At 64.3% G+C, this 24,037-nt stretch overlaps 8 protein-coding genes across 8 annotated transcripts; 5 read left to right on the forward strand and 3 right to left on the reverse strand.

Moving 5' to 3' along the window:
- Positions 1–172: 172 nt before the first annotated feature.
- VTJ83DRAFT_2615 (uncharacterized protein) lies at positions 173–1,783 on the forward strand (the record flags this gene model as incomplete). Its single annotated transcript, XM_071008905.1, has 3 exons — positions 173–471; positions 531–591; positions 641–1,783. 3 exons carry the CDS (start codon positions 173–175, stop codon positions 1,781–1,783), a joined length of 1,503 nt encoding a protein of 500 aa, XP_070869155.1.
- Positions 1,784–3,158: 1,375 nt separating this feature from the next.
- On the forward strand, positions 3,159–4,401 carry VTJ83DRAFT_2616 (uncharacterized protein; the record flags this gene model as incomplete). The annotated part of the gene is made up of 3 exons (XM_071008906.1): positions 3,159–3,407; positions 3,494–4,186; positions 4,264–4,401. The coding sequence occupies 3 exons, from the start codon at positions 3,159–3,161 to the stop codon at positions 4,399–4,401; spliced, it is 1,080 nt and encodes a 359-aa protein (XP_070869156.1).
- A 325-nt stretch (positions 4,402–4,726) lies between these two features.
- On the reverse strand, positions 4,727–5,959 carry VTJ83DRAFT_2617 (mitochondrial 54S ribosomal protein mL67; the record flags this gene model as incomplete). The annotated part of the gene is made up of 3 exons (XM_071008907.1): positions 4,727–5,011; positions 5,062–5,376; positions 5,552–5,959. 3 exons carry the CDS (start codon positions 5,957–5,959, stop codon positions 4,727–4,729), a joined length of 1,008 nt encoding a protein of 335 aa, XP_070869157.1.
- Positions 5,960–6,946: 987 nt separating this feature from the next.
- On the reverse strand, positions 6,947–9,724 carry VTJ83DRAFT_2618 (uncharacterized protein; the record flags this gene model as incomplete). The annotated part of the gene is made up of 1 exon (XM_071008908.1): positions 6,947–9,724. One exon carries the CDS (start codon positions 9,722–9,724, stop codon positions 6,947–6,949), a length of 2,778 nt encoding a protein of 925 aa, XP_070869158.1.
- Positions 9,725–11,109: 1,385 nt separating this feature from the next.
- VTJ83DRAFT_2619 (uncharacterized protein) lies at positions 11,110–12,346 on the forward strand (the record flags this gene model as incomplete). The annotated part of the gene is made up of 2 exons (XM_071008909.1): positions 11,110–12,223; positions 12,315–12,346. 2 exons carry the CDS (start codon positions 11,110–11,112, stop codon positions 12,344–12,346), a joined length of 1,146 nt encoding a protein of 381 aa, XP_070869159.1.
- Positions 12,347–12,952: 606 nt separating this feature from the next.
- VTJ83DRAFT_2620 (uncharacterized protein) lies at positions 12,953–14,308 on the forward strand (the record flags this gene model as incomplete). Its single annotated transcript, XM_071008911.1, has 2 exons — positions 12,953–13,202; positions 13,263–14,308. The coding sequence occupies 2 exons, from the start codon at positions 12,953–12,955 to the stop codon at positions 14,306–14,308; spliced, it is 1,296 nt and encodes a 431-aa protein (XP_070869160.1).
- Positions 14,309–15,504: 1,196 nt separating this feature from the next.
- VTJ83DRAFT_2621 (uncharacterized protein) lies at positions 15,505–18,049 on the forward strand (the record flags this gene model as incomplete). Its single annotated transcript, XM_071008912.1, has 3 exons — positions 15,505–16,401; positions 16,611–16,729; positions 16,879–18,049. 3 exons carry the CDS (start codon positions 15,505–15,507, stop codon positions 18,047–18,049), a joined length of 2,187 nt encoding a protein of 728 aa, XP_070869161.1.
- A 386-nt stretch (positions 18,050–18,435) lies between these two features.
- On the reverse strand, positions 18,436–22,358 carry VTJ83DRAFT_2622 (uncharacterized protein; the record flags this gene model as incomplete). The annotated part of the gene is made up of 2 exons (XM_071008913.1): positions 18,436–19,689; positions 19,767–22,358. The coding sequence occupies 2 exons, from the start codon at positions 22,356–22,358 to the stop codon at positions 18,436–18,438; spliced, it is 3,846 nt and encodes a 1,281-aa protein (XP_070869162.1).
- Positions 22,359–24,037: the final 1,679 nt, after the last annotated feature.

The raw sequence follows: 24,037 nt of genomic DNA on the forward strand, positions 1-24,037 counted from the left end.
TTCCCTGGCCTCCTTGGCCTCCCTGGCCTTCGGTCGCCACATGTTGAACCTTGATGGTTTAGGCTTGCCCGATACACGCTTTGTATCTGCCGAATCGACATCACCTGTTGTGACCTGTTGTGACCTGTTGTGACCGCATCCAGACCGTCGCGGGCAGACTTGCGAGCCAGCCATGCGGGAACGCATTACGTACATCCAGAAGCTCGGGGACGGGCTGGATCCGTCCACGGTCCGGGTCGACGCCGGCGCTATCCGAGCCCCCGACGTTCATGCCGTTCGAGAAGACCGGTTGACCCTCACCCTCGACGAGCTGCCCGAGGAGCTCCGTACGTTGCTTGGCGACACCCAAGATCTTCATATCCGATGGGTTAGCACAGACGCCTACGAGACGGTGAGCCCGTTGCTAGCGAGGCTACCTCCCGGGCTCCACGTCTTCTTCACCCCCGGGGATGGGAACGGCAGTGTTGCGTCGTATGCGGCCCCAACATCCCCTTCCGTTCGCCGGCATTCAAGCTAATCCCGTGCGCCAGGGGCAGGCTGTGCTCGGTGTTAGGCGAGGCGTTCCGGGACATTGCATGCACCACTCTCGAGGTACGCTGCGAGCACATGGTCAGCGGAAGCCAATCTAACGGGCCGCCAGGAATCTTTCACCCCCCTACCCAGGGACCGATTCTCCCACGCGGCCGCCTACCAATACTTCCAGCAGCTCGACAGCCTGCAGGGCTTCATCGGCCATGCCAAGGACCGGCTCTGCGGCCGGGCAGACAAGGCTTGCGCGGCCAGGCTGGACGGCCTGTCCAGGGCCGCCTCCCTCGACATTTCGTACGAGAGCCAGGAAGGCGTCCTGCGGGTCACGGCGCTCTGGCCGTACCAGCGCCAGCCCATCGACGCCTCGTCCCGGCCGGGGGTGCGGACCGAGGTGGGCATCCTGTCCGCCGACAAGCCCAAGACGCTCGAGCCGCACGAGCTCGGCGTGGCGGGCCTCTTGACGGTGCTCGGCCAGGACCCCAAGCCGTCTGCGACCATGTTCAGCTTCGCCGCGCGCCACCGCGACGCCGAATCCACATTCTCGGCGCGCTTCCTCGCCCCTACCGGCCTGCACCCGACGCTACAGCTCCGCATCTCGTCGGCCGCGCTCCCCGCCGAGGCGGAGCATGGCGGCCAGGAGTGCAGCCCCTACGCCTACCTAACCCTCCCGCGGACCATCTTTGCCGACAAGTATCAGCTCTCGGACCCGCTCTTCCTCGCCTCCAAGAACCTCGCTGCCTTGCGCCACACCACCCAGCCCGTCGACCTCGAGGCCCCCGAGTACGCCGTGTCGTCGTGGGGGTCGGCCATCCTGCTCGAACTCGCCCCGCCTTCTTCTCCTTCTTCTCGCTCCTCGGAATGGACGGCCGAAGTGCCGCTCCACCTACGCTACCTCGCCCCGTCTAGCGGGGGGTACTCGACCGTGTCGGTGCCGTACCCGGCCGTGTTCTGGGCGTGCCAGCCTCTCCAAGATGACGAGCTCACGCCGGGGCCGTTCGAGAAGAAAGCCCTGGGGTACGACGGGCTGTTTGAGGACGGGACCGTGTTTTGGCACGTCGCACCGCAGCCGGCGGGGGCAGGCGGGCAGGGGCTGCTGAGCCAGGTCCGCGTGCCGGTCCTGGACGTGGATCGGGCCGGGTGGGTCGGCGCAGGCACGGGCCTGGCGGTGGCCGCCGGGTTCGCGTTTGTGGCGTGGAAGCTGGCGGGGGTCTTGTTTGGGAAGAAAGAGGAGGTTGGGGAGAAGAAGACGCAGTGAGGCCGGGGGAGGGTCGTGTGCCACCATGTCTCGCATACCCCGGCGATTGTTGGGTGTTTTGATGCATACTGTGTACGCAGTAGGGTGATTGGATGACATGGCAATCTAGACCTTTGGACATGTGGCGTATCACGGTCGCTCATGTACCGAGTACTCTGTACTATACGCAGTAGATGGGGTCCTGCCGAAGCATATAATAGTACATGCTGCGTAGTAGAAAGACGTCCCGAGGGTAGCTGATGTGCGGAGCACAGTGCTTGCTTCCAACGTGATGGTTGCGCCCTGAGCGCAACAGTCGGATGGTTTCCCCCTCTCTCTAGATTCTTTGATGTCGTCTTGATAGGAAACAACGATACTTCCCTCCGATTTCCTTGGTCCTTGCCTCCCATAGCAGGTGGACTGGTTGCTTGGAGTTTTGTTTCTTGGGCAGGTCCCGTCTCTTCAAGCCCGTTTCCCCACGGGAGCTCCGGAATGCCAAGCCCAACCGGTGGCGGGCCGCAAGTGGGGCTTCGGCCCCCCGTGCTCCCGTGTGACGTCACAAAACACAACCGTCCCGTACGTCTAGTTCAACGGCTCAACGCTCTCATCTTCTCCCTGGACCCGGTGCAGTCCTTCAGCACAGCGCTGGGTCATATCCCACACCACGGGCCTCCATACTTACTGCCCGTGGTACGAAGCAGAGCTTATGCCACCGGCGGTATCGACGGTCACAGAATCCCACGGGAAAAAAATGACAAGTGCGGCATGTGAGATCTGATCGCAGGGAAACCCTCTCTTCACCTCCACCCCCACGGACCCATCCATATTGGGTAGTAGGATCGTAGTTTTTCTTGGTCCCTAAGGACAGGTCTTTTGTCCGTCTTGTCGAGTCTTCCCACGGATCCTGTACCATTTCCAAACATGGGGGGTTGGATCCAATATTAATGCACATTCCCGGCATGTGCGGACGCTATGGTTGGTCCCCAAGACTTATAAACGCGGGATATCAGAGCCACAGGCATGCACGTGCGCGCGCAAGAACGGGCCCAGCGCGCCACCTTTTACGTCAAACCGTGTAAATCAACAAAGCCCCGACGAGGTCGAACGGGGCTGCCCATGGGGTGGTCCTGAGCGCCGGCGGGCTGGACACACATCCCAGCCTGATCCGTGTGTCTGGGACCGAACTGGTCGAGCAGGATACCTGTCGCCCCAGGGAAGGGCCTTGCATAGGGAGCGAGCTTCCATGCTTTTTTTTCCAATAAAGGTGGAACCGATCCGGCAGCTCCTGGCCGTCGAAGATTTCTTTTCTGATGCGTTTCTGTCCTGCTTGTGTTTCTGCTCTCTCTCTCTCTCCCCTCTGGTCCATTGATCGTGAGATAAACGTTGTTTCTTCATCATGCCGCAACGACCCATCTTTGTCGCCACTCACCCGAGGGCCTGCTCGACGGCGTTTGAGCGTGTCTTTATGACTCGCACCGACGCGCTTCACTGCGTCCACGAGCCGTTTGGCGATGCCTTCTACTTTGGGCCCGAGCGCCTCAGCGAGCGCTACGAGCCGGACGAAAAGGCCCGGCAGGAGAGCGGGTTTGCCAACACGACGTACGCCGATGTCATGGACACGCTGCTGAAACCCACCGACAACGAGGTCCGTGGCCGTCGCCTTGGTCAATGAATGAGTCGTGTGCTTCTTCTTCTTCTTCTTGACTAACACAACCTCCCAATGCTCTCCAGGGAAAACGCCTCTTCATCAAAGACATTGCCCACTACCTCTTCCCCCCGGACGGCAAGCCCGCCAGCATCGCCCCGTCTCTCGAGGGGTACGGCACGGAGACCAAGGCCAACGGTGCCAACGGCGTCAACGGCGTCAAAGGCCGGGCCGCCGGCGCCAACCCGACCGTCGTGCCCCTCCCGCTCCTCCGGCGCTTCCACTTCGCCTTCCTCATCCGCCACCCGCGCCGCGCCATCCCCTCGTACTACCGCTGCACCATCCCGCCGCTGTCCTCCCGCACGGGCTTTGAGAACTTCATGCCCAGCGAGGCCGGCTACGACGAGCTGCGGCGGCTGTTCGACTACCTGCTGCGCGAGGGGCTGATCCGGGACCCGCGGGGCCCCGCGAAGCAGGGCGGCACGGCGGGGGCGAACGGCGTCCATGGGACTACGGACGGGAGCGGCGAGTACGAGGAAGAGGCGGGGGAAGAAGGCGCCGTCAAGATCACCGTCGTAGACGCCGACGACCTCCTCGACCGCCCCGCCGAGGTGATCCGCGCCTTTTGCCAAGACGTGGGCCTCGAGTACGACCCGGGCATGCTGAAGTGGGAGTGCCCGGCGGGCCAGAAGAAGGCCGAGGAGGCGTTTGCCAAGTGGAACGGGTTCCACGACGACGCGATTGGGAGCACCGAGTTGAAGGCGAGGACGACGGCCAAGGTACAGTTTGTCTTTTCTTCACGCTTCTTCCAAAAATCATGATGGGCTAACGAACCCTGCGTTGCGCTTGTCAACAGAAGATACCCACCGAGGAAGAGGAAGACGCCGAGTGGCGTCAAAAGTACGGCGAGGAGGGACAGCGGATCATTCGCGCCAGCGTCAACGCCAACGTGGCTGATTACGAGTACTTGAAGTCTTTTGCCCTCAAGGTCTAAACGTTTCCTGGGGTTTCGTTTCGTTGTTGTATACCACAGCTCAGGCAGCAGGGTATCATGCCACGCACGGCAGCGGGTCAGGTGCGGTCGTTGAGGACGGGAATGATCATCGTGTGGTGGATGGATGAGAGGGCAGTGTCAAGTCAAAAGAGCAGAAAACAAAACTCACAAGATGGACCATCAAAGCACCGCAAACCCGTTCATTGGCGTGGTTCTACACATGTACATACATACAGTTACAATACACCCTAGCGGCCAATCAGCACACCCCTCCCCCCCGTCTCTCCGCCAGGCGCCATCTCCCCCTCCGCCGCTAGGTAGGTCGTTACTCGAGGAGATTCAGGCCCTTGGTCCCCAGCGCCTTCTTCACCTCGGGGTCCAGCTCGGGCAGGCCCACGACGTGCTGCACGTTGACCGTCCAGTTCTCGACGTAGTACTTGTCCTGCTCGTTGGTCCAAAAGACGCGGGCCTCGTGCAGCTTGACGGCCTTGAGAGGCGCGGCGGCGCCCTCCGCGGCCGTCGCTTCCGCCGCCGTTTCCGCCGTCTCCGCCGCCGGCTCGGCGGGGACCTCGACCTCGACGACGCCCTCGAGCCGGGCCTTGGGCGCCGCCTTGCGGGCGGCTTGGCGTCGCCCGGGCCGGCCTCGTCGCGCGCCTGGACCAGGTTCCCCTTGCCGCGGCCCGCCAGCACGGCGGCGATGTCGGCGACGGTGTTGCCGCGCTGGTCGATGAGCTCCTTGCCGCGGTCGCCCTGGCGCTTGAGCTTGTGCAGGCGCTGCCGCTCGTCGGGGAGCTGGGCCCACTCGAGCAGGTGGCGCTTCTGCAGCTCGCGGAGCTTGTGGTAGGCGCTGCGCCCGACGTCGCCCTTGCCGGCGCCAAACTCGATGAGCAGCAGCGGCCACCAGTAGTCGCGGCGGAACTTGGAGGGCTTGAGCTTCTTGCCGGTGAAGAGGATTTGCCGCATGGCCTTGGTAGCCTGTGGAGGGAGGAGGGAAAAAAAAAGGAGGGGGGAGGGGTTAGTTGGTTGTTTTTTTGGGAGAAAGAGAGAGAGAGAGAGAGAGAGAGAGAGAGAGAGAGAGAGAGAGAGAGAGAGAGAGAGAGAGAGAGAGACAGACAGAGAGAGAGAGAGAGGTAGGAGGAAAAAAACATACCTTCAAGGTCGGCGAAAGGGAATACACCGTCTGGTTCGTCTCGCGGTTGAAAAAGACCCAAATCCTCTCGCCGTGGCCCGGCGGCGGCACGCTCCGCGGCCGGTATTCCTTGTCCTTGGCCGTCTCGGTTTCTTGAGAAGCTTCCGCTTCTTGTTGTGGTGGTTGCTGTTGCTGCCGGATCTGGGCCTCCTCCGCGGCGGCGGCCATGCTGCTCGAGTACCGCGTGCTGGCTACCACCCTCCCTCCTGGCGTCGCTATCCGTCCAAACACTCCTGCTGGCGCCGAGGTCCCCGCCGCGCGGAGGAAGAGGTTGCTGCTGCTGCTGCTGCTACCGGCGCTGGCGCCGCCCCAAACGGCCTGCACACCCCGGCTGCGGAGCAGCAGGGGCAGCGGCCTGAGCGTGTTCATGGCGTTGTATGGGGTTGACTGCCCTTTTTGAGGTTGTCACCGCACCGGGGCCCGGGTTGGCTGGCTGCTTGTTTCGCCCGGAGGAGGGGGGGGAGGAGGGGAGGGGGGGGGGGCGGGCTCTTTGTCGTCGGGTCTGTCCGCGGGGTCAGGTCGCTCGGGGTGTCCGGTTGGGCTGGCTCGGTGCGTTGGCACAGGGTGGCCGGACCGTCGGTCGATCTCTTGGGCGTCGTCGCGGACAAAAGGCGTGCACGATGCGCGGCCCGAGTTCCTCCCGTCGAGAGAGGTTCAACGTTGACGCTGGCGGGACGGGCGCTGGGCTTTGGGAACAATTTTGGCAGCGCAACCAATTGGCGGCTCTGACTGGCGGGGGAATAGTGGGGCGTGGGTGGGGCTGCCATCCAGCACTGTCCACTTATCTTTTTGTTTCATCCGTCTCACGCTCTCCCTCTCAAATAGGTAAGGTAGGTAACTACACAGTAATACTGTGCAGTACTCATGGGAACTACAAGGCAGCTTTCACAATGGATATGCGCACGCAACGAGTCTTGTGTTCACTTGCTGTGTGTTTACCTCAGCGCAGGGAATGAACCGAGACTTTTTTTTTTTGGTCTTGTCCTCGGTCGGGGCCATGATGATGCCATTTTCAGCTTTCATGTTCCGACAAGAGCGTTGGCTCTCTACTAAGACAAGTGTAGTGATATAGTACATAGGCTTTCCTGGCCTCATCATTTCGTTTCCCACGCCCATTTCCCTCCCATAGCTATAAACCATGACAAAAAAAAAAAAAAAACCACAAGGCCTTTTCCGACCCGTTAAACACACGCATACACAAACAGTTCCGCCATGCTTGCTTGGATGCTCCCAACGCCCATGATGATATAACCCATCAAAAAAAACACACAAAGCCTCCTCCTCCTCCTCCTCCTCCTCTCCTTTTTTTTATGCCTCATGAAAAAAAAAAAAAAAGAGGATGGTCCTGTCCTCTTTTTAGTCATAGAGATCCTCCTCCATCTCATCCGGCGCCACCTCCTCCACGGCATCGTCCTCGTCGACAAGCATCTCCTCGTCCGACACCTCCGCGTCTTCGTGGTTCGGCAGGACCGTCACCTTGCCGTCGACCACGTCCACCCTCGCCACCTCGCCGTCGCGGATGTTGCCCCGCAGGATCAGGATGGCCAGACGGTTCAGCACCTCCTTCTCGAGCAGGCGCTGCAGCGGGCGGGCGCCGTAGGCCGGCGAGTAGCCCGCCGCGCCGAGCTTGTCCTTGGCGGCCTCGGACACGCGGATCGTCACGTTGCGGTCGTTGTCGTTGAGGCGCTTCTGGATCTCGGCGACGCGCAGGTCGACAATCTTGCGGATCTCGCGGCGCGTCAGGCGGTTGAAGATGACGATGGACGAGATGCGGTTGAGGAACTCGGGCAAAAAGTAGTTGCGCAGGGCGTTCATGACGAGCTCCCGGGTCGCCGGCTCGATCTTGCCGTCCTTGCCCGCGGGGCGGGCGAGGTACTCGGCGCCCAGGTTGGACGTCATGACGACGATGCAGTTCTTGGCGTCGACGACGCGGCCCTGGCCGTCCGTGATGCGGCCGTCGTCCATGAGCTGGAGCAGGACCGTCAGCACCTCCTTGGCCGCCTTTTCCACCTCGTCAAACAGCAGGATCGAAAAGGGCTTGCGCCGCAGCGCCTCGGTCAGCTGGCCGCCGGCGTCGTGGCCCACGTAGCCCGGGGGCGCGCCGATCATGCGGCTGAGCGAGTGGCGCTCCTGGTACTCGGACATGTCGAAGCGGATCATGGACTTGGGGTCGTCAAACAGGAACTCGGCGAGGGCCTTGGTGAGCAGCGTCTTGCCGGTGCCCGAGGGCCCGCAGAAGAGGAAGCTCGGGGGCTGGTTCGGGTTGGCGAGCCCGGAGCGCTGCAGGCGGATGGCGTTGGAGACGGACTGGACCGCCTCCTTCTGGCCGACCACGATCTTGGCCAGGGCGCGCTCCATGTGCAGCAGCTTCTCCTTCTCCGAGGTGCGCAGGCGCGTCACGGGGATGCCGGTCCAGCGGGCGACGATCTCGTTGATCTGGTCCGGGCCGACCACGTCCGTCACCATGGAGCCGCCGACGTCGGCGCCGTTGTCGTTGAGGGCGGCGTCGGCGGCCGCCTTTTCGCGCTCGAGGCGCTTGATGATCTGCTCCTGCTCGGGGATGGCGTAGTACTGCAGGTCGGCGGCGCGGCTGTGGTCGCCCATGCGGCTGGCCTCGTCGGCCTTGACGCGCAGGTTCTCGAGCTTGAGCTTGGCCTCCTGGATGTCCTTGCCGCGCCGGCGCTCGCGCTCGTACTTTTCGCGCAGGGGGCGCAGCTCCTCCTCGACGTTTTGGGCGTCCTGCTTGGCCTGGGCGAGGCGCGCCTTGGACGCCTCGTCCTTTTCGCGCGACAGGGCGTGGATCTCGATCTTGAGCTGGCGCAGGCGCCGCTCGAGCGAGTCGATGACCTCGGGCTGCGACTCGCGGGCCACGCGCACGGCGGCCGCCGCCTCGTCGATCAGGTCGACGGCCGAGTCGGGCAGGCGGCGCTGCGTCAGGTAGCGGGCGGCCAGGTTGGCGGCGGCCACGATGGCGGCGTCGGCGATGTTGACGCCGTGGTGCACCTCGTACTTTTCCTTGAGGCCGCGCAGGATGGAGATGGTCTCGGGGACGGTGGGCTCCTTGACGAGCACCTGCTGGAAGCGGCGCTCAAAGGCGGCGTCCTTTTCAATGTACTTGCGGTACTCGGCCAGGGTGGTGGCGCCGATGCAGTGCAGCTGGCCGCGGGCGAGCATGGGCTTGAGCAGGTTGGCCGCGTCCATGCCGCCCTCGCCCGAGGCGCCGGCGCCCATGAGCAGGTGGATCTCGTCGACGAAGAGCACAATGGGCTGCGTCGACTCCTGGATCTCCTTGAGGACGCCCTTCATGCGCTCCTCGAACTCGCCGCGGTACTTGCTGCCGGCGACGAGGGCGCCGACGTCGAGCGACAGCAGCTTGCACGTGGCCAGGTTGTCGGGCACGTCGGCGTTGACGATGCGCTGGGCGAGGCCCTCGACGACGGTGGTCTTGCCGACGCCGGGCTCGCCGATGAGCACGGGGTTGTTCTTTGTGCGGCGCGAGAGGATGCGGACGACGCGGCGTATCTCCTCCTCGCGGCCGATGACGGGGTCGATCTTGCCCTCGCGCGCCATGGCCGTCATGTCAATGGTAAACTTGGCCAGGTTTTCGTTTTCCTGCTCCGTGTCGGCGGTGCGCGAGTCGACGCGGCGCGTGCCGCGTATGGCCGACACGGCCTCCTGGACCAGCTTGGGCTTGGGGATGTTGGCCTCCTTGAGGGCGGCCTGGATCGTGTGGTCCTCGGCGAGGGCCGAGATGAGGTGGTCGACGGCGATGTAGGTATCCTTTTGCGTCTTTTGCAGGTCCATGGCCTTGCGCAGCGCCGTGTTGAAGCTGGGCGCCATCGACACCTGCTCCGGCGGCGGGTCCTGGCTGGGGAGGCGCACGAGGGTGCGCTTGAGGGCGCGGTCGAAGGCCTGGGGGTCGCCATTGGCACGCTCCACGACCTGGCGGAACAGCGACGTGGTGGTGCCGGGGGCGGCGTTCTGCTGGTCCTTGCTGGGGTCTGGGATGGGGTCGAGGAGGGCGATGGCCAGGTGAACCGGCACCAGCTGCGAGTGAGCGTACTGCTCAGCCAGGGTCATGGCGTCCTCGAGCGCCTTCTTGGCCCGCTCGGTAAACTCCATTTTTGAGTTCATGGTGGCGATGTGGGATTATGCGAGACGAACGTCTCGACTTTGGATTTCGTAGCTTGTTCTCAGTTCGTGATGATGATATCCAAGCGAGAATGCCGGTAATGGTGTGGCGAAGCTCCAGAGACGACGGGGACTGACGTCAGGCTTCGATTGGGATTCTGCTCCGAGGCAGTTCCGATTTTCTTGTAGGAGTTGTCGAGTTGATTCTTGGTAGCCAAAAAAAAGACTGCCACCTTGGAGAGGGGGTGTGTGTGTGTGTGTGTGTTATATCTGGTGACGGCAGTGGAGAGGGCTGGGCCGAGGGATGAAGCAATGCGAAGCGATGGTGTGTGTTGGATGGGGACGTCAAACCTGAAGGGAAGCTGGTGGAAGTGGGATGATGCTGCCACTAACAACGAGAGCGGGCCAGGCCGTGCTGGAAACCAAACCAAAATGGAAGGGAGGGGCAGGGCAGCCGGGCAGCAAGGCAACCACACAGCTCCCCGCCTCGGTACCTACCGTACCTACCTTACAGGTACCTACACAGTACCTAGGTACCTAGGTCTAGGTAGGTGGCCCGCCGCCTGTTGGGCCCTCCCGGGCCCGGGGGGTCTTGATTGGCAGCCCCAGAAAGCTCCGGGGTGGTCCGGAGAGTTCCGGATGCCTCCAGAAGCCGCTGGAAACAACTCGTCAATTACCGTAACCAGGGTCGCCGGTGAAACAGTCACATGATTTCCCGGGCCGGGCAACGCGCCAAGCGCCTTCAAGGGCCCATGCAGCCCCACAAGGCTGATGACCTACACAGTATAGTACACAGTACATGGTAGACTCCCGACGGTGCTCTCGGCTTGGGTCGCGGGGTTTCACAAGTTTCCATCTCGTCATCTCGTCATCTCGTCATCTCGTCATGGCGTTGGAGCTGCACAACGTCATCGCCGCCACTCTCACCTTTTTCACACGCTCTGGAATCTCAACCTCCCCATGCCAGACCTGAAGGATCGGGCCAGCTGGCACCGCTGGCGCCGCGTCCGAGTCGGAATGCAAACCCACCACCAAAACAATGAATCAGAAAGTCTGCCATGTCCTTGCAGGATAGGGACCCGAACTTGGAACTCCCATTGTCATCATCATTCATCATCATCATCATCATGACAGTGATGGGCGACGTGATCCTTTGTGTTGTGTGATTCGGGTCATTTGATCCTGCAGGTCGTTGTATGGAAAGACCAACACAAGCCAGCAACTTCATGTAAGTCATCGTCCAAGTCATCGTCATCACGACGAGACGAGCCCGTCTCCTTGCCGGAGCTCGCTCCATCCCTCCTCCTCCATCCTTCCTCATCATCATCATCATCATCATCATCATCATCATCACCGTGTTCCCCTCCGCTCGCCTTGGATTCGTCGCCATGGCCTCGACGACGCAACACCAGCTCCTTGCCCACTTTGTCGAGGCCATGAAGGCGGTCTACGGCCCCTTTGACCGCATCACCACCCCCGAAGCCGCCGCCCGCTTCGCCTTCCCCTCCCACCCCGGCGCCGGCGGCCATCGCGGCCGCTACCTCTGGACCGATGCCTTCGGCGTCGTCAACTTTGTCACCCTCTCCCGCCAAGCCTCGCCCTCGTTGCCTTCCTCCTCGGATGTCTATCTGGCCCTGGCCAAGCGCCTCGTCCACGCCGTCCACGACACGCTGGGCCGCACCCGCGACGGCGCCTCGCGGCTCCCGCGCGCCACGGACCAAGAACCCCTCAAGGGCGGACTGCGCATCGGCAAGCCCGCCGCCGCGGGGCCGGACGCCGACGGGCAGTACCACCATTACCTGACGCTGTGGATGTTTGCGCTGAACCGCCTCGCGGTGGCGGCGCGGGACCGGCGGTACAACGACCTTGCCGTGCAGCTGGCGCGGGCCGTGCACCCGCATTTTCTGGTCCGTGGCGGCGGCGGGCCGCCCACCAGCATGGTGTGGAAGGTCTCGACGGATCTGGACGAGGTGCTTGTGCCGTCCGAGGGCGCCTTGGACGCCGTGACGGGCTACGTCGTGTTCCGGCTGCTGCAGCGGACGGCGGCGCGCCTGGGCGGCGGCGAACAAGGCTCCCGGGCAGGGGGGGATGACGGCGTGCTGAGCTCCGAGATCAACGACTACAAGCACCTGATGGAACACGGCGGACGGCTCCGCCCTCGCGCCAGCCGCGACCCGCTGGACCTGGGCATGGGCCTGTGGACGTGCCACTGGGCGCCCCGCGAGCCCTGGGCGGCCGCCATGGCCGAGGCCGGGCTGGCGTCGGCGCGATCCGTCATGGACGAGACGCGCGGCGTCGTGGCGCGCGACCCGTCGCGAAGGCTGTCCTTCCGCGAGCTGGGCGCGTGCATGGGCCTGCGGTGCGTCGTCGGCCCGGGCGACGCGCTGAAGGAGCGAGCCGACGCGGTGGTGGATTTCTGGCGCCGCCATCTGGACGAGACCACCGAGGAAGATCTCAGGCCGATTTCCAAGGTCATGCTGGCGGCGGCCATGGTTCCCGGAGGTGAGCACGCCCCCTCGAGGCCTTGGGGGCGGGTAGGTAGCAAGGACAGAAAGAGGATCTCTGGCTAACGGGACGCATCGGTGCCGTGCAGCTTGGAAGAATGACTCTCTTGCCGACGAGTGAATGCAAGCCGTTTCTTGCTGCGGTTGTTGAGGCTCTCTTAGCAAGGTTCGCGGAGGGCTCGAAAGGAAACGACCCTCCTTCTGCTTGCAGACAGCTCCGGTGTTCGTCCGGATAGAGAGGTTCGTACCATGGACTCAAGGACACAATAGTGCTAGGCATACTGCGTAACTACTCGTTGAATCACAAACCAAGTTGAACATGGAAAGGAACCGGGGTCACCCAGGTCGGGGTAGATGGCAATCCAAGAGACAAGATGCCCGACATCTGCAACGGGGGGGGGGGGGGGGGCATAATTGAGACACCAGAGCGGCCGCCAAGTGGCAATGCTATGTTCACAACGTTATGAGTTAGTTAGCTGTGTATACAGTAGACCCTGGAGCTTTCAGGGTTAACGCTGGAAACGACCCTGGCGGGGCTGAAGGGGGATCAACGAACTAATAATAACCAACTAATACACCGCAACCGAGGATGTTTGTCTTCGGACCTCCTTGGTCTTTGATCAGCATGTCACCAGACAACGCTGTCAAAACATCCGGCCGCAGCCCATGAACCCGTCAACGGCAGCCATCAGCTCATGAGCGCCTCGCTGCCGTCATGTCTGCCAAGATGCGCCCTGTAGAGCTGCTACGAAGCCGTGTGGCGGCGACTTGCTCCCTTGGCCCGGCCAACGCCCACCGGGGGCTCCGGGGATTCTCGAGAGCACCCTCACGATTCCTCCACGGCCCGCCCAAAGCAGCGGCCGAAAGCCCCGTGCCAGCCCCGTGCGATGCCCGGAGCATCCGGGCCCTCTTCGCTCGCGGCGGAACCTCCAACGGGTTGGTCATCTGGAAGCATGACCTGCCGCCAGCCGACGAGTGTGCGTTTGAACCACGTCCCTGTTTCGAATCACGGCGCTGATCGCTAGCGACCCCCAAAGGGCCCAACGTATTGCCCGCGCTCATGGGCTCGCCGGATCCCTTCGGTCGCCAGCTCGACGGCATGGGCTCCGGCATCTCGTCCACCTCCAAGATCTGCGTCCTCTCTCCCCCCTCCGACCCGTCCCTGGCCGACGTGGACTTTACCTTTGTCCAGGTCGGCATCCAGGACGGCAAGCTGGACCTGGCCGGCAACTGCGGCAACATGATCTCGGTCGTGGGCCCCGTCGCCTGGGACGCCCTGCTCTCCCACACCCCGGGGCCGGACAAGGCCACCGTCCGCATCTTCAACACCAACACCCGCAAGCTCATCCGCTCCACCTTCTCCGTCCGCCCCGCCGGCCCCTCGGGCCGCCGCCGCGTCTACGACCCCTCGGGCGCCTGCCGCATCGCCGGCGTCCCCGCGGCCTCCTCGCCCATCCACCTCCGCTTCCTCCGCCCCGGCGGCGCCAAGACGGGCCGCACCCTCCCGACCGGCCGCCCGATCGACACCCTCGCCCTCCCGGACGGCACGGCCGTCGAGGCCTCGCTCGTCGACGTCTCCAACCCGGGCGTCTTTGTGCGCGCCGCCGACTTTGGCTTCCCGCCCGCCGCCGCCGCCTCCTCGCCCAAGGAGATGCGCGCCCGCCTCGCGTCCGACCCGGCCCTGCTCGAGCGGCTCGAGCTCGTGCGCCGCGCCGGCGCCGCCCGCATGGGCCTGGACCCGGACACCCAGAGCGTGCCCAAGATCGTGCTCGTGCTGCCGGGCGACGCCGACGCCGAGGGGTCGCACCTGCGGTGCCAGGCGCTGTCCATGGGCCAGCCGCACAAGACGGTGCCCCTGACGCTGGCCATGTGCCCGGGCGCGGCGGCGGGGCTCGAGGGGACGATTCCGCACGAGCTGGCGGCGGGGCTGGCGCGGCCGCAGGAAGGGAGCGAGCACGCCATCGTCCTCGGGCACCCGGCCGGCAAGATCGAGGTCCGGGTGAAGGTGGGCAAGGAGGGCGTGGAGGCGGTGGATATCTGGAGGACCGCGCGGGTGCTGATGGCCGGGGACGTGTTTTACTGAGCTGTGCTTGCGGCGTCCGGCGGGATGGGCCTAGGCGGAGCGAGCGAGCGGGTGGCCGGCCGATGGATGGATGGACGGACGGACGGACGGAGGATCGATAGGCCAAAAGGCCCGCTGACACAGGTTCCATCCCCGACGCGAGCGCTCGGCATGTACAGAGCATGGAGAGGTTCCCCATGGGCCAATGGACGCACAGACTTGACGGCGGTTGAATACTACGGCGTGTTCCTTGATGTGCCGAGGGGAAGAGGAGGTGGCCCGATGAGAGCCCCCCCTGCCAACGGGTTGTTAGCAATGCTTTCGCCGGGGGCTGGCTTGGGATTCCGACCCTCTCTACGGAGCCTGTCGATCGAGACGATGGCACGGCATCCGTCAGCTCGATTTGGGGAATCGCCCGGCTTTCAGCTTGGGTCGTCGTTGAGGCTCCTGGCGATACGGGAGCGGATCCGTGGGCACGGCGCAGCTAGAGTTTCAGCTCCCCCCCCGGGACCGGACCGGCCCTCTGGATACGAGAGCAGCTTAGGACGGGCTCCGGGTCCATTTTTGTCTTGGATGTAGCTCACCACGGCAGAATTTCCAGTTGACCCAAGACACGAATTGCGCGATGCGACGGGTTGGCCCGATGGATCCCCGTATCCGGTAGCATTGCCTCGTATAGCTCCCTCTGGCCACGCCTGTGGCCGGAGCGAGGTGGCTTAGCACCCAGACAGCTCCGGGGTGTGCGTTTGCGCAAGCCTCATGTCGGAGACGTCAAGGCTTGATGATGAATGACCTCCTCTACGCTCCTCTCTTCCATCGATACCCCCCCCCCCCCCCCACGCCCTCCCTCCCCCTTGCTCACCTAGGGAAGTCCTCCAAAATGAAGGGATCGCGGGAATCCGCACGTTCTCGGTGGCGCCGGAAACAAAGTACGAGAGAGACGAGGAGCCAAAAGAACCCACCGTGCCGTATCGTTGATGACAGGCACCCGGCCTGCGGAACGTGTCTACTGTGCTCTCAGCCCGTGCCTGGACGGTCCATCCCGATAGGCATACATTATCTGGCTCGCGCCGGTTGCTCCCATGGAAGCCATGATGCCTCCTAAGACGCATCCTGCGACGACCTCACCTGCTGCCGCCTATCGCCACCGCCGCTCGCATCTACCGCTCGCCGAGCGCCGCCGAACCCCCTGAGAGGCTTGCTCAACGACGGGCCCCATGGACCATTTCAACGCGACCATCCGGGACGGCAAGCTCGTTAGCACTCGCCGTGGCCTGCAGGTCTCGAGACAGCGGTTTAACGGCCTGTCGTTCGTCAACACGTCACCCCGCGAGAACGCCTCCCCCCGGAGAACCGCCGGGCGATCTGTGGATCCCCCCGTGCCGAACTCGACGCACCGGGAGATCAAGTTCGTCAACAAGGGCCGAGACTCCGGACGAGGAGATGCCGAAGGACAGGACGCCAGCGCGGCTCAGGGGCCGAGACGTCAGCCGCGACAAAGACCGGGTCAGAAGGCGTCAGAGACGTCAGCAGCGCCGATGCCATCCGGGGCTCTCCCGACATCCCTTCAGCCCCTTTCCGCGGCGCCGTCGCCGCCCTGGGAGCACCAAGACCCGCGGCATCGGCCAAACCATGCGCACCACGGTCCCGCAACATCAGCGCAGGCCGCCGAAGCCCCGAACCTCGACCCCCTGAACGGGCTGTCTCGGAGCGACCGAGCCCTGTTTGAGCGCCGCCTGCCTGACGTGCCGCGCTGCCTGTACCCGCACGAGGACCTGCTGGCCTACAACCCGGCGCGGGGCGCCGACTTCGCCGCCATGGCCGTCTCGGACGACGCCGCCGTGCACTGCATCCTCCTGTGCGGCAGCCTCGTAGACGCCGCCGCGGAGGAGCCGCGGACCGCCGAGGACCCCGACAGCCGCGGAGGCGGCAACGAAGAAGAGAACGATAGCGCCGACGGCGACGACGAGGACGACAACGACCATGACGATGAGCGTCTCGCGCGCTACGTCTCGAGCACGTGCGCCAGGCTCAGCCAGAAGCTCGACCGCGACCGCGACCGCCCCGCGGATGTCGTGACCCTTCACTGCATTGCTACGCTTGCGTGGGTGGGAGTACGTTGAATTCTGGATTTCCTTTTTACCCCCTCCCCTTGAAATCAGAAATGTCTTTTCTCTCTGCTCCATGCACTCTCGCCGTGTGTGTGCACGTGTACACACAGACACACACATCCACCTCAACCCCCCCCCCCCCCCCTCTACCCTAGCACTACATGACAGTTGCACAACGGCTGACTGGTTTGTCTCCCTATCTTTCCAAACAGTATCACACCAACCGCCTCGACCATTGGCAGCTGCACATGAGCGGCCTCAAGAAGGCGCTGGACCTGAGCGGCGGCGCCCTCGAGGGGCTTCCACCCTGGCTGCTGGACGAGCTGCACAGGTGAGCCAAACCTCTCTCTCTCCCGACGACCCCCCTTTTTCTTTTCCTTTCCCCTCCAGAGCGCCACGGAGCCACGTCCGAGGCTGCTCGCTCTCGCCCGCCAACTAGACGGCCTTCGAAGCTGACCGCGCGCGCGGCGAGCGAGCTAGCGCCGACCTCCAAGGCGCCGTCGCCCTCGCGTCCACCCCGTATCTTCCGCCCCGACGCACCGTACCGTGGCACCATCATCATCATGACCACGACCACCACCACCACCACGACCTCCTCCCGGCGTCCATCTTGGCCGTCCTTCCCGCCGACCCCGGCGAAAGGCCCGCGAGCGCCGTTGCGGCGGCGCTCGGCCCGCTCGGCCTTCACCCCGAGGTCGCCTCCGCGGTGGCCTCGCTGGCCGACTTCGCCGCCGCCGTCCGCCTCGCGCGCCGGTCCCGAGGCGCCGTCGCCTTCGACCCCCACGCGTTTGTCGGCGGCCTTGACTCCATCGCCCGGGCGCTTCTCACCCGCCCCGGACCGCTGAGGACCGCCGAGGGACCGGATCGAGCAGGCGAAAGCGAAGGCGAAAGCGAAGGCGAAAGCGAAGGCGAAAGCGCAGGAGCAGCAACAGCAGCAGCAGCTACAGCAGCAACAGCAGCAACAGCAACAGCAGAAGCGGTCCCAGAAGGGGCTACAACGAGACGAGCGCTCAGCCAGGCCCTGCGCATCGCCGCCCTCCTCTACCTCCAGCACCTCCTCCCGGGCTTCCCGCGCGCGCCGAGCAGGTCGTCCGCGGCGCTCCTGGGCCTGCTGCGGCGCCGTCTGCAGGAGCTGCTGGGCCCGGGATGCCGCCCCGCCGGAGAAGCGGACCCGCCGACCGACGCGCGGGAGAAGGCCCGGCGGAGCCTCCGAAGCACGGTCCTGTTCGTGGCCCTGGTGGGCGCCTCGGCCCGGCGCGCCGCCGGCGGGCGGTGCGATCGCGGCGTCGTCGAGCGAGCGGGGGTTGAGGCGGAGCCCGGACGGGAGCCCGGGCTCGAGGGGGAGCCGGGCCGCTTCGACGCGGCGCTTTGCGGGGAGGTGCTGCGCCGGATCGCGCGGGTCTCCGTGGCCGAGGCTTGCCGGTGGGTCATCCGCCCTCCTTCTCCGCCGGCAACCGGCGGCGGCACGGATGCAAATGCCACCGCCGCCCCGCTCACGACGCTCGTCGACATCTTCGAGCTCGGCGCCGTCTTTGGCCGGGCATGGGCCGACGACAACGCCGACAGCGAGGGCGAGACGACGCGGCGAGAAGAGGGGGCAAGCGGCGTGGGTTGGGAAGACGCCTCGAGACGGGAGCCGAGGCCGCAATGAGCGCACGGAGAAAAAAAAAGAGGAGAGGTGGGATCTGCTGCTGGTTCCGAGGCGGATCACGGCGACGGCTGGATGGCTGACTGACTGACTGGCTTGGGCACGTCGACATCCAGACCTGCTCCCTCATGGTGTCCCGGTCACGGCCAACATGCGATTCAACCAAGGTACAGGAACCAGCTCTATAGATCTATTGTATCGACCATCGATACGTATTCACCTAGGTTCAGCCCCTCTCAGCTTACCAAAGCACCTCATCATCTCCATCAAGCCATCGATAGATGGATGTAATACAGTTTCCAGACTCCACCTCCCTGCGCATCAAGCCCTGCCCTTTTCCTCATGTAAAATACCATTCTCCTTCCCCTTTGCTTGAGCAGCTCGTTCGCTCACTCATCCTCGGCATCCACCATGCTCGTGTCCTTGTCCTCGGCCGCCGGCGTGGCCGCCGCGCCGCCGCCCTCCTCTTCCTCCTCGTCGCTCTCGTCCACGATCCTCCCTCTACGCGCCCTGTTGCCCTGCGGGCGACGCGCAACCGCCTCCTCCTCGTCGTCATCCTCGCCGCTCCTGCTCTGCGCACGCCGCTCCTCCCGATCCACATCCATCCGATCCGCGCCCTCGTCGTCGTCATCCCGCACGCCCGACGACCTCCGCCGCCGCCGCACGACCGGCGCCCGTTCCTCGTCGTCGTCGTCGTCCTCATCCGGAGACGAGCCCCTCCTCCTCCTCGCAGACCGGCTGCGGCTGCGGCTGCGGCTCCGGTTCCGACTCCGGCTCCGGCTGGCATCGCTGCCGCCGCTCGCGCTGCTGCGGCGGCGGCGGGCCGACCTCTCGAGCGCGCGCTCGGCCCTCTCCAGCGGGTCCTCATCGTCGTCGTGGGCGCCGTAGTCGCCCTCGTCGTCGTCGCTGCTGTCGACGACGATCTCGGCCGACTTGTACTTGGGGTTGTCCTTCTTGGCCGCGACGCGCTGCTTCTTCTTGGGGCGGGACTCGTCTCCGCCTTCGCCGTCCGTCTTCTTCCGGCGGCTGGCGCGGCCCTTGCGCGGCCTCTCGGAGGCGCCGGGCTCGCGGGAGCGGGAATCGCGCTCGCGACGGGCGGGGGCCGAGCGCTTCTTGCGCTTGACCTTCTCTCCCGTCTCCGAGTCGGTCGTCATCTCCGCCTCCATGCGCGCGCGCTCCTCCTCGGCACGCTGCTCCGCCAGCGCGCGGTCGCGAGCGAGTATCTCCTCGCGCTCCTTGCGGATCTTCTCCTGGCGCTCGCGCTCTTCCTCTTCCTTGCGCTTGCGCTCCTCCTCGCGACGGCGCAGCTCGGCCTGGCGCTGCTCCAAGGCGGCGGCGCGCTTCTCCTCGTTCCGCGCCTCGTACTCGCGCTGGCTCGCGAGCGCGCGCTCGAGCTGCTTGCGCTGGGTGTTGCGGGCCATGTTGGCGCGCTGCTCGATGTCGTGCTTGGGGTACGGCGGGCTCGGCGAGGCGGCGATCTCGTCGAGGGCCTTGATGGCGGCCTCGAGCCCTTCGGCGGCCTGCTCGAGCTGGAACGAGTTGCGCTCGCTTTCGCGGAGCGAGTGGATGGTCAGGGCGATCTGGATCTGCACAAAGGCGACGTTGAACTTGAGGTGGACCTGGTCGGGGGCGACGGCGAGGGCCTGCGGGACGATTAGCATCGCGCAAGGGGAACGAACGGACGTCCGGAGGGCAGCGAAGGGAAGGGGAGGGGACGAACCTTCTCGGCGTATTCCAGGGCCGTCTTGTACGCGTCGAGGTTGCGCTCGGCGCGGCCCTTGTTCAGCCAGGTGCGGCCGAGGCATGACAAGATGACCGGGTCGTTCGCCTTGCCCTCCTTGGACAGGGCCGTCTCGTAGCTCTCGATGGCCTTTGTGAACTGGCGGAGCTCGGCGTAGATGTGGCCCAGGTTGACGTAGACGTGGACGTCTTGGATGGCCTCGCGCACCTTGATGAAGATCTGCAGCGCGTTCTTGTAGTCCTTCTTGTCCTCGACGAGCGCGATGGCGATGCCTTGGGCGGCGTGGGCGTTCTTGGGGTCGAGCTGCAGCGCCTTGTCGAAGAACTCGACGGCGCGCGTGTAGGCCGCGCTCCGCTTCTGCCGGTCCTGCTCCGTCTCGCGGCGCATCTCGCGGGCCGCCATGAGATGCAGGTTGCCCATGCCGACCAGGGCGTAGCGGTCGTGCTTGTCGTAGTTTTGCAGGGTGTGCTTGTAGTGGCGCTGCTCCGGGTCCTCGGCCAGGTTGGCGGGGCGCTTCTTGGCGTTGACCTTGCTCAGGAACCAGCCGTACAGGGCGCGGACCTCGAGGTCGGTCGGGTTCTCCTGGTACAGCTTGGCCACGGCGTCGGGCCCCTCCTTGCTGGTGGGGTTCCTGCGCAGCCGGATGTAGGCCAGGCGGGTGCGGGCGTCGGTGTAGTCCTCGTGGCGGCTCAGCAGGCGCTCGTACGTTTCGACGGCGCCGTCGACGTTGCCCTCGTTCTCGTAGCTGCGGCCGAGGTTGAACGAGATGGTGGTCAGGAGCGCGTCGATGTCGAGCTCGGTCTCGGTCTGGCTGATGCGGGCGCACGAGTCGAGGGCGGCCTGGAAGTACTCGGTCGCGAGGGCGTGCTTGCCCTCCTGCGAGTAGAAGCAGCCGATGTTGTTGAGGAGCTGGGGCGGCAGGAGCTTGCGGACGGCGGCGCGGGCGGCCGCCTCGTCGCCGGCGGCGGCATCGGCGGGGTGCTCGGGGCGGGGGATCTGGTCCGTCTCGAGCTGCTCGACGTGCTGCAGGCAGGCCAGGGCCTTGTCCGGGCTCTCGGCCTCGTACAGGCGGGCCAGGTTGAGCAGGACGGCGGGGTCGGGCGACAGGCCCTTCTTGGGGTCCTTCCAGGCGGCGCGGACGCCCTCGAGGAGGGTGAGGGCCTTCTTGGCCTCGGCCGACTTGTCCTCCCTGACGGCGGCGGCCTGGTTCGCAAACACCTCCTCGGCGTAGATGGTGCCGAGCAGGATCATGGCCTCGTAGTTCTTGGACTGCTGAATCATCTTTTCGAGGCGCAGCTTGGCCTCGCCGAGGTCGTTCTTGAGCACCGAGAGCTGGGCGACGCCGAACTTGGCCGGCAGGTAGCCGCGCTCGGCGCCGCCGCGGGCGTCGTCGGCGCGGCGGTAGTAGTCGGCGGCGCGGTCGAGGTCGCCGTCGTAGTGGGCCTTGCGGGCCAGGAGGTACCAGCCGTCGCTGGCGATGGCGTTGACGTCGGTGTACTGGATGGCCTTGTGGGCGAGCGTGTCGACCGAGGCGAACTGCTTGCGCGAGAGGAAGTAGCCGGCAAAGGTGGCGCAGGTGAGGGGCAGGTTCTTGTCGAGCTTGAAGGACCTTTGCGTGTACTCGGTCATGGCCTTCTTGTAGAGGCGGAGGAACTCGGGGCTGTTGACGGGGACGCGGGCGCTGGCGTCGAGGTGGTAGAGGCCCAGCAGGATGTTGGCGTGCTTGGAGTCCGGGTTGATCTCGAGGCAGCGCTCCCAGGCCGCCTTGGCGTCGTCCTTGAAGCCCAGCTGCCAGAAGCAGCAGCCGATGCCGAGGCGCGGGTCCGGGTCGACGAGGTCGGGCATCTTCTGGAGCACCTCCTGGTAGGCGGCCAGGGCCTCGGGGTAGCGGCCGAGGGAGTAGAGGGCGCGGGCCTTGCCCATGAGGGCGAGCATGTTCTTTCCCTGGGAGACGCGAAGGGCCTCCTCGAAGGACTTGAGGGCGGTGCGGAGCTGCTCGACCTTGTGCGAGTCGACGGCGCCGGGGGCCTTGGAGGGGGGCTGGAGCGAGGCGCGCAGCAGGATCAGGACGCCGCGGGCCAGGAACAGCGGGGGGAAGGCGGGGTTGATGCGCGAGGCGTCGTTGAGGCTCTGGGTGGCGAGCTGCAGGTAGTGCTCCTTGGTCTTGGCCTCGGAGGCCGGGACGCCGTCGGGGGCGACGCGCGGGGCCTCGCGGCTCTTCCAGAGGTACAGCCAGCAGATGCAGGTGGTGATGGTGAGCTTGTCGCGCGTGTTGCCCTGGAGCACGTTGGCGCCGCGGAGGAGCATCTCGATGGCGAAGTCGATCTTGTTCTGCTTGGCATAGGCCAGGGCGACCGTCATCCAGTACATGCGCGGCGAGTGCTCGTTCTCGAAGACGGCGCACAGCTCGGTCGGGTCGTCGGGCAGCACCTGGAGGTCGATCTCGACCTCCACGTCATCCTGCATAGGGATGTCGATGGTGGCCGGTATGTCGGAGAAGCGCTTGCTCTTGGGGGCGAAGCCGGCCGGGCCATTGGCGCCATTGGCCTGGCTCCGGGCGGGGGACGCCATGTTCAAGAGGATGCGTGACGCGTGCTAGGAGACGGTCGGGGGTGGGCGAACGAGGAGGGAGGTATCCGAGGGTCGAGGAGAGGCGGTCCGAGATGCAATGCGGTCAATCGGAGCTTGTTCGAGGTGGAGACGGATCGTCAGAGTCAAGGTGGAAGGAGACGAGATGAACGATGGGGTGGCGGTGACATTAGAGACGGCGATGGCGATGGCGATGGCGATGGCGATGGAAGAGAAAGGAGGAAGAAGAGGCAAACTCGTGGGAGTCAGGATGAAATCTTAAGCTCGCATCGTGGGGGGAGGGAGGGCAGGGAGAAAGACGAATGGTAGCGGCCGAGGGTGGCTAGGTATTGTGGGTGTGGTTGAGGTTCCGATTGTCTGGAACCCAAAACAATGCTGCCCACCCTATTCAGAGGCGAGCTTGAATAGGAGAGAAAGTTGCAAGTTGAACAGGCGTCGCGATGCGCGAATCGTGAGGCTGAAGGCGGTTTCTGCCGGACCCACCCGGGACCCACCCGAAACCCACCAGGCACTTCTGCTCGCGAACCCCTGGTCGACGGAACGGCCTTCTATTGGTCCGTCGCATCGTTACAACGGCATCCTTGAGAAGACGAGGCTGAGGACGACAGCATGCATCAACCACCAATCTGCCCGAAGAGAGAGGAGAGTTTGCAAGATGAAAATGATGATCCAACCAATGGACAATCCGGATGGCATCTTTTTTCTTTTTATTGTATTTTTCTCGGGTGGTTTCTCTATGCCTGCGACGGTCGTTTGGCCTCCACGTCTCGGCTGTGTCCTACATACTTGTACGTATAAGAGAACTGAGAACTGTCACCTACGATACACGGTAGGAACCTCTCTAAGCTAGAGGCAGCTCATTCTTCCCATCTCTACCACTCTCAAAGGAAATCAATGATACCTTGATCGGAAATTTCATTCTGGAGAAGCCATGATTAGGACCGGGACGCTCTGGACACCAGCACCGTGTTTCTCGGAGAGACCCAGCCGATGCCTCGGGCAGTTTAGTGACAATGACAGCCGCCGGGGGTTCCATTCTTGGAGATTTCGGTCAAGAACGCTTCTCGATACTACCAAACCATTTCTTGCAATGAATCAGTCGCGTTCTTTTGCGCCATGCTTTCTTCTCCTCCCTTATCGACTGCACAATCCCTCCTCATGCACCAACCCACTCCCAAGGTATGCACTCGGTGATTCTCGTCCTCGTGATTCTCTTCCGATCGACACAGAGATAGCACAAGATGCCCCCCTCCACCCAACTCTTCCAACAGCTCCCAAGGAGGATCGTTAACCATTCCCATCACGATGACTGGTATGTAGCAGCGTCCGATGCATCCGTAGCATCTTCAAGCAACAAAGATATTAACTCTTGCCAGCTCCGGATGGGAATGTCTTAGCGATGCTGCACAGGTCGGCATCGTTCTTGTCATCATCGCCGTGGTGGCCCTGCTCGGCTACCTGTACTGGCGATTCAAGGCGAAAGGAATCCTGAGGGGCGGCGATGGTGACAGCAGCAGCAGCGATCGACCACCATCGGAGGCTGGTCGATGGGAGGTCGTCCGCCGAGGACCTGGTCACATTTCCATCACCCTTCATCGTGAGCCCAGCCGCTCATCCAGCTCGGACGAGGACAACCGACAGGCGACTCGAGGGAGATTGGT

The sequence above is a fragment of the Remersonia thermophila genome, chromosome 2, assembly GCF_042764415.1.
Source record: "Remersonia thermophila strain ATCC 22073 chromosome 2, whole genome shotgun sequence".
NCBI classification, from domain to species: Eukaryota; Fungi; Ascomycota; class Sordariomycetes; order Sordariales; family Chaetomiaceae; genus Remersonia; species Remersonia thermophila.